The 8794-nt window shown below is 36.0% G+C and overlaps 1 protein-coding gene across 1 annotated transcript in view; it reads right to left on the bottom strand.

Annotated features, from left to right (window-relative positions):
* Nucleotides 1-5314, bottom strand: part of LOC125650662 (protein disulfide-isomerase A3) — a 10283-nt gene extending 4969 nt beyond the window's left edge. The window contains exons 1-8 of the mRNA XM_048879123.2: nucleotides 4903-5314; nucleotides 3294-3381; nucleotides 3024-3141; nucleotides 1710-1817; nucleotides 1301-1427; nucleotides 1045-1158; nucleotides 328-450; nucleotides 26-208 (exon numbers count right to left, since the gene is read on the bottom strand). Coding sequence (XP_048735080.2) covers nucleotides 26-208; nucleotides 328-450; nucleotides 1045-1158; nucleotides 1301-1427; nucleotides 1710-1817; nucleotides 3024-3141; nucleotides 3294-3381; nucleotides 4903-5036 — 995 coding nt within the window. The 5' untranslated portion in view covers nucleotides 5037-5314. The remainder of the gene's footprint in view (nucleotides 1-25; nucleotides 209-327; nucleotides 451-1044; nucleotides 1159-1300; nucleotides 1428-1709; nucleotides 1818-3023; nucleotides 3142-3293; nucleotides 3382-4902) is intronic.
* Nucleotides 5315-8794: the final 3480 nt, after the last annotated feature.

The following is an 8794-nucleotide window of genomic DNA, read 5'->3' as shown; positions in this document are numbered from 1 at the left end:
ATTGCAGTAGTTGCTTCAGACTTACGAAAATTCATCAGACATGATATATTTTCTGTCTCTCTCATCCCGGGCAGCTATCACAGGCTTGTCTCCACTGACATCTCCCATTCCATACTCTCCAAGCTCGTAACTGAAATCCTTGTGGCTGCTCACAGCAAAGTAAACACTCTTCCCCTCGCCTTTTATCTTCTTGGCGACTTTCATCACTCTACATTAATAAAGCAAGTACATGTACAATGCATGTTGATGCAAACTTTCAAATTGAGAAAGTCTACAAAACAGTTAACTTTTTATTTCATTATTTGAGGACAGACAGAAGTTCCTCACCTGTTTCTCCAGTAATTTGTTCCCTTTTCATTCTTGACATAATCCACATCATAAAAAGCCACAACCAATGGTTTCTTGAATTTTTCAGCATTGCCCTGTGTTCTGTGTCCACAGAGTCCCAAACTAAAATAAAAACAGACATGCAACTTATTAGGTCTGAAGGCAGTAATCTCAAATTGGTGGTGGTGATTAAAATCTATAAGTGGAAAATTTGAGAAAATATTGAATCTCTACTACCCCCACCCCCTCCCTTATAGGCCTGTTTATGAAAGTGATACTGAACCATATAGAGATAAGATTAAAGATTGTTTATATGAATTTCAACTTTTAGGAAAATAATTGGATCCTCCTGTCCCGACAATATGCACATGTACAAATGGCAATGAAGCATTGTACAAAGTTTCAAACCCACCCAATTAGCCATATAGGAGAAGTGTTCACAAGCTATTTTACATCCTCCACCCCTCTTAGAGCCACTAAAACTTTTAGGAAAATAATTGGATCCTCCTGTCCCGACAATATGCACATGTACAAATGGCAATGAAGCATTGTACAAAGTTTCAAATCTATCAGATAAACTATATAGGAGAAGCGTCCACAAGATTTTGTGACAGACGGACAGAAAGTACAAAAGTAATATGTCTCCCCCTGAAAGAGGGTCGACATAATAAAATTGAGCACAGTAGAAATTGAAAGTATAAACAGAAAACATCTTACAGGTTGCTATTGAGCCAGTCTTTGATTTTATACACTGTTGCATCATCACTGTATTTGATTTTAGAATCCTCAAACTTGCTATGAAGTCTCTTGGGTTGGAATAACACAATATCACTAAAATTGAAGAAAAAAAATCATTAAGGAAAAACTGACAATTTTTTCAATCACAAATTAAGTGTGAAAGAATCCATTAAATTTAAAATCTTTATTTCATGCTTTGATATTTATTCATCAATTGTTATAATATGGCACCTACTTTTTGAATCCATATTTATCTTGCACTGCTTTGCTAGTAGTGTGAGCAAAGCGTACATCTGTGCTCATGGCATCAGCTGTCTTTTGGAATGTTTTAGCTAACTCACTTTCACCATCTTCAAAGAATCCTACAATCAAATAAATAAATGACAATAAAAAACTCCAATGTATGTCAAGTCTTTCTAGCATTTCAACTTAATAATAAAAGACCCTTTGGCTGACAAATGTACACTTTCCTAAACAAATTATTCATGAAGAAAGAAAAAAACAAAAACAAAACAAAAAACACACACAAACAAACCCCCAACCACATCTTTTCCCTGTGAAAATTACTCTGAGAAACATTTTGAATGCAGGTTTCCTCCATTAACAATATAACAATGAGTACATGTATATCCTAACAATCTTACCTATAACTCCATATTCTGACTTCGAGAGGAATTTTTCAGCATCAGCAACTTCATTCAGCTCTTTAGATGTTGGACCAGCTCTTGTTTGCATATATTTAATAATGCCATCTGCAATCATAAGATTTAAAAAAATAAATAAATTCTAAAGTCATTACAATCATGACTAGGACTGGGTATTGCTGGAAACTAATGAATTATAAATTCATACACACACACATGTATATATAAAAGTTCCGAATTACCACTCGCATTGGCGACTATACTTTGCTTGTGGGCACCAAATTGTGCAATCAACATTTTTCTTTCCGACCGATCCGAGTTCTAATATAAACGAAGTTCAATTTCCGGTTGAGATTTTGCCACTTAGTGATACATTACTGGGGTATCAAACCTTCCAAAACATAAACTAGAAGAAGTTGAACAACACCGGGGTTACTTCAAATGAAAAGAAAGCATCCGTTTTTTTACCGAAGTGGAAAGAATATGGCTCGATGATAGCGAAAAGGGGATGGCATGTGTACAAAACATGACACGAAAGGTCCAATTGTTATGACAACTTGAACAAGTTATAAATTTGACAGCATTGTAAAGCGGAGAACTTTTGAAATTGCATAAAAAGTCTGAAGAAGCGCGAGTTGATATCAAATGCCGCAAAGATTATCAAATCCATGAAGAGAGAGAGAAAAAGAGAGAAGTGTTTGAAAAAATTATGGAAAAGGAAACAGAATTCGAATATTGATATTTCAATTTTTGAAATAAATTGCAATGTGACCTGATGTTTCTTTTTTCTTGTAGAAAAACCCCATGTTATTCAATTTCATATGTATGGCCTACTAAAATTTCATGTGGGCTAAAATGACTTCTTACTCAGGGGCCCACTTGGCCCCTAAGGTATTTTGTCGAAGTTGGAACCCCGTATATATATATAAATATATATATTTATTTGCACCTTCTTTCAAAATGCTAGTGTTTAAAAAATAAGAATAGATTGATAAAGATAAAAAACAGCCATGTTCCAAGTTAACATTGTATTTCACAAATAGTTTGCAAATGGTCATGAATGTATTCAGTATCTACTACATTTCACATTTTTCCGAAATATTTACTCTAAACAACTTGTGATTTAGTATTTTTGTTTATCTTACTTACAGTGGAAGTAAGACTGTAAGAGTCAATACAAGAGCCGAAAACATGTACCGAAGGCTGAAATATGCCAGGAAAAAAAAAAAAAAAAAGCACAATTAATGACTGTGGCTGTTTAGTTTGCAATGCTATGCTATTTTAATTTTGAATAATGTGAAAATCTCCCATTACCTGCTTCTCTTGGTCCTCCATATTCCTCAGAGAATTCTCCTGCCCTAAAGATTTTCAGCGTAGGATATCCACTCACTCCGTATTTTTTGCAGGTCTCCTCGCTAGCTGTACAGTCAACCTGTCAATACAGTATCAAGTTATTAATCAGTATTGTAAATTTTGCGATCATCCCATGAACATTCAAGCATAGAGCAGCTAAATTAGCTAAACATACATGATCTATTCATTTTTTTTTTGTTCCTACACAACATAAGAACTTCTAAAATTTACCTTTGCAAGGGGCACTGGAGGATCATTGTCCTTAAGACTGGTCGCCGCTCTCTCATACTCTGGAGCTAGTCTCTTACAATGTCCACACCTATTTAAATTATCAACACATACAATGTATATAAATACAACAGGTTGGGAACACTTCCTCTGTAGCGAGATCTTCTCGCTAAAACATGATTATCCATCTTTAGCGAGAAATAAACATCACCATAAACAGGTCTTTTCAGTGTCTTTATTGAAAATAATGGCAAATTCCGTGTAATGCTGAATAAGTGCCACACACATTCAGCATGACATGAAATTTTCCATAAAATTTACAAGTAAAGAAATTTCATATCAATGTTGCCTCGTAAGAGGGAAGGAGGCTGAAACCCAATGCACATCCCGAGTGTTTTTGTTTTGATTAATATATATGCAGAAGTATCAGACATTTTAGCATCTTTTCTTCTTTTCACATGAAACACGAAGAGTTGTACTCCATGGGATTTTCCCCCCCGGTTGTACGGGATATATTTACTCTCGCTAGAGAGGGATAATCACTTTTTAACGAGAATATCTCGCTATAAGGGAAGTGTTCCTAACCTGTACAATAGTCATGCACATCAACCAATTCCTTTGATTTTTTGGTACATGTATTATGTTTTAACTGCTTACAATCAGTACGATTGAAGTGAACCTGGCTATACCTGCTAATTGTTAAACAAACACTCGCACTGTTTGGCACATGCCATTGGGTACCCCCAGATATGACCAAAATTAAATATATGAACGTTTCTTATTTCACTCCCCAAAAAATTAGGTAGGGTAGGTATGTAAAACATTTCATTGAAACAGTTTATTCAAAATCTTAGTTTTTGTTACACTTTGAATACATGTATATAATCCCGTGGGGATCTGGGTTAGATCATATACTCAGTACCCCTTGCTTGTCGTAATAGGCGACTAAATAGGGTGGTCCTTTCAATGAGACCGCAAAAACTTAGGTCCCATGTCACAATAAAGATCCCTCCCTGCTCAAAGGCCGTAAGCGCCGAGCATAGGCCTATATTTTGCAGCCATTCACTGGTAATGGTGATGTCTCCATACGAGTGAAATATTCTCGAGAGGGACATATAACAATATTTAATCAATCAATTCATGTATATATAGATTATAATTACTTTCAAAAACATTTTGAAGATCAAAATGTAAATCAGAAACTCGAACACGAAAAGCGTCAGTCCAAATATTCAGCTGACTGAGCCGAATCTCAGCCGAGATAAACACAATCTCATAGTAAAATTTAAAAAATAAAATACCAAAACGGACTACAATCTAAGCTAAAGAAAGGATTTTAAATCAAATGAACAGCTGATTAACTCAACAGTCACTGCACCAGTGCATGTTGTATCGTTTAAAAATTTTCCTAAACTATTGTTCACAAGGGCTAAGGGTTCTAACCTGCTGCAAATTTAAACATCTATTAACGTAATAATTACTTAAGTAACGACACAACCTGCAAAATACTATGCATGTTTGATATGGTTCCGATTTCTCTCATGGTTTCTTATCTGAAAATTAGGCCGATGGCCTACCGGGTTTATCATGCCGGCTTTTGCAAAAAACTCACCATGGTGCAAAAAATTCAACTAATATGAGTTCATGTTCAGCAACTTTTGTTGAAAAGTCTGAGTCCGTCAACTCTAAAACATCGCTTGCTAAAGTAGCAGTCACAAACGCAAGAACTGCAACCACGGTCTTCATTTTTCCACGCTGATATGTGTGCCAACACAGTACTCGCAGTCGTGGAAGTGCTCGTGTGTGCTGTCGAGTGTTGATTGGTCCACGTTACTTCCGGCATAAGACGTATATATATGATTAAACACTTTGTACGTAAACTTGTTCTGACTATAGTGATGTAGTATTACAGCGTAATCATACAAAGAAAAGAAAAAGTAAATTAAGTTCTATCACATCAATGAGATTCCCAGACCCTCTAAGACAGCGGGATATGCCTTCCATATGTAAATTGGTACCGAGGCATGGTTGGTTATGCAAAATAGGGCAATGTAAATTGTAATTGTTTCCAAGTTTGATTAAAGAACTGTATATGACAAGTGTTCTATTTGCCCGTCCAAACTGATGACAGTTGCATTTGTTCGAATGAAGTGTTTAAAGAAAGTAGGTCAAAATCGTAAAGCCATCATAAAAGATGACGTTTTCCCGCCATATTCAGTATGATAAGTTTTCTTTCACATCATTATCTTTCTGGTTCCTTTAAATGAATGGAAAAGTTTGTTTGTCCGAATATGCGCTCTATAATATTTTTTTCATGAGAGAATACTACCCTTCGTTAAAATATTGAATTTACATACCTTTCCTATTTTTTAAAATGTGCAATCATTAAATACCCCCCCCCCCCTCCCACTATTTCAATTCCGACGTTGGTCTCTCTTTAAAACCTATCAAACTCATGTGACCAAGGTATTTCTCATTGGCTCGGTCAGTGGACTCCTAAAACTACACGCACATCACATTGACATGTTTTAATTAGTGCTTATCCTTGTAAACACAGTTTAGGGACTTATGTAATGTGGTTCTGGTTAAAGATGTAACAATAGTGATTTCTCCGATGTTCCTCCTTTGCCAAACAATATTTCCTATCTAAAGTAAGTAACCAATAATTGATTTCCATAGATACGCCGGTAACTGAGTTCATGTATTCAACTTTGATGGCTTCATATTTAATAACTTGACGGGGGGGGGGGGGGGGTCTTAACAATGAATTCCAATTATTACATGTAGCCTACAATTATTCTCTCCATTATACAAACTATTTCTGTATATATTTGAAAAATGCATTCATTGCGGAAAACAAGCAACCTGTATTAAGAGACCACCATGCGTGTATCAAATCAATTAATTATTACTCTCATCAACGCGTTCATTTATTCAATATATTGCGCGCAAGATATCTTCCAATAATCAAAGATATATTTCACTTTGCTTTGGAAAATTTTGATAAATCTTGAACTTCATTAGACCTAATTTCTTCTCTCAACAACGCGTTCATTTATTCAACTATTGCGCGCAATAATTGAACTGATGATATCTTCAAATAATCGAAGATATCTTTCACTTTGGAACATTTTGCTACATCTTGAGAACTTCATTCATTTCTCTTCGTAGATCTCGTATACTTTTATTTGCCTCACCAAGTTTTTTCCGTAACGTTTCGTTTTTAGCTCACCTGAGCTGAAAGCTCAAGTGAGCTTTTCTGATCACTTTTTGTCCGTCGTCTGTCTGTTGAACATTTACATTTTCAACTTCTTCTCCAAAACCACTGGGCCAATTTCAACCAAACATGGCCAAAAGCATCCTTGGGTGAAGGGCTTTCAAGTTTGTTCAAATGAAGGACCATGTCCCTTTCAAAGGGGAGATAATCACAAAAATGCAAAAATAGGGTGGGGTCATTTAAAAATCTTCTTCTCAAGAACCACTGGACCAGAAGAGCTGAAATTTACCTGAAAGCTTCCTGACTTATTGCAGATTCAAGTTTGTTCAAATCATGGCCCCAGGGGGTAGAATGGGGCCACAAGGGGGATCAAAGTTTTACATACAAATACATGTATATAGGAAAAATCCTTTAAAATCTTCTTCTCAAGAACCACTGAGCCAGAAAAGCTGATTTTTACATGAAAACTTTCTGACATAGTGCAGATTCAAGTTTGTTCAAATCATGGGCCCCGGGGGTTGGATGGGGACACAATAGGGGATCAAAGTTTTACATACAAATATATAGGAAAAATCTTCTTCTCAATAATCACTGAGTCAGAAAAGCTGATATTTACAAGAAGACTTTCTGACATAGTGCAGATTCAAGTTTGTTCAAATCATGGCCCCCGGGGGGTAGGATGGGACCACATGTGGGGGTGGGGGTCAAAGTTTTACATACAAATATAGGGAAAATCTTTAAAAATCTTCTTCTCAAGAACCATTGGGCCAAAGAAGTTGACATTTACATAAAAGCTCTCTAACGTAGTGTAGATTCAAGTTTGCAAAAATTGTGGCCTCCAGGGGTAGTTGGGGCCATAATAGGGACTAAGGTTTTACATGCAAATATATATGGAAAGTCTTCAGATATGGGCCAAGGTGACTCAGGTGAGCGATGTGGCCCATGGGCCTCTTGTTCATTGTTAGTTTAGTAATCAACATCCGTTGTAAGCCTGTCTATTTTTTGTTTTAACTGTTTCTCTGCCCCTTTCTCATAATTTTTCAGGAGACCTTTCACAATATGTATTTGTATGGGTTGCTTGATCCTTCAATATCGTTTTTGTCAGACCCTGCTTTGGTTTTTTCCGAGCCTCTCATGGTATTTGCCATGTCTACATGTAACGTTACTCAATTTTTATATACCACAATTATATATCACTTGGGTTCGAATTTACTATTATTTAAAGAGTTCTTTTTAATTAGAACCCAAACGACATAATTGCCTGTGTGTACAACGAGAGGAACATGAACAATTTTGAGGGTTGATTGTATCTTGTTTAACGTCTCTCTCGAGAATTTTTCACTCATATGGATACGTCACCAAGATCGGTGAAGGGCTTCAAAGGCCTTTGTTCGGCGCTTACGGCCTTTGAGCAGTGAGGGTTTTTTGGCGTACCACACCTACTGCGACACGGGGCATCCGTTTTTAAGGTCATCTCCGAGGACCCGTGACTTACACATCTGATGCCGAGGGTTTGGCGATGGAACTGTCACTACCTATTTTAAATACAGGTCTGTCGCGGCCGGGATTCGATCCGAATCTCGGCCTTTCGCATGCGGGGCGAACGCTCTAGATAACCACTAGGCCACCGCGGCGGTTACAATTTTGAAGGATTTAAATCAAAATAAATGTTTATTGTTAAGTAACGATGAAAGTGAACTGGTAAATGATTAGCAGTTGACCTTTTTGCACCTGACCTTTTTGAAGAGTTATCTGCCCTTTCAAAAAATCTATTAGAAATGTGTGCAGTATTTTTCATAAAGAGGAAATATATGTAACTTTGTACTAAGAGATTTGTATGAAAATTTAATTTATTTAAAAAAATGTTTTAAGAGCTTGTCTACCAGAAAACCATGCAAAATGTGATGGAAGCAATGTTGTCGGATTAACAACATATTTTGAGTGTAATAAAGTACATCAATATCAAATACTTTGGCATATTTTTTTCGGGGGTGTAGTCATTGGATAGGGATTTGCAGCCATGTTACTAAAAATAGCACTTTTGTTCTGACAAAAGGGTAAAATTTTGTATATTTTATCCTTTCTATTTAAAAATTCTAACAGGTTATTGAAAATGGATTTTTAAAAATTGACACAGTTTGTAAAACAACTGGATATACATATTCATATTGTTTAGTGGGACTCTAAAATTTTACAAAGGTCACAAATTTGGCACGATTCCAGATTTTGATAAATTGCAGAAAATGATAACTTTTGAATCAACTAGTAGTCAAAAAGTAACACTTTG

This window comes from Ostrea edulis, chromosome 5 (assembly GCF_947568905.1).
Source record: "Ostrea edulis chromosome 5, xbOstEdul1.1, whole genome shotgun sequence".
NCBI classification, from domain to species: Eukaryota; Metazoa; Mollusca; class Bivalvia; order Ostreida; family Ostreidae; genus Ostrea; species Ostrea edulis.
Note: the sequence above shows the minus strand (reverse complement) of the source record. Positions and strands in the feature narration are given on the sequence as shown.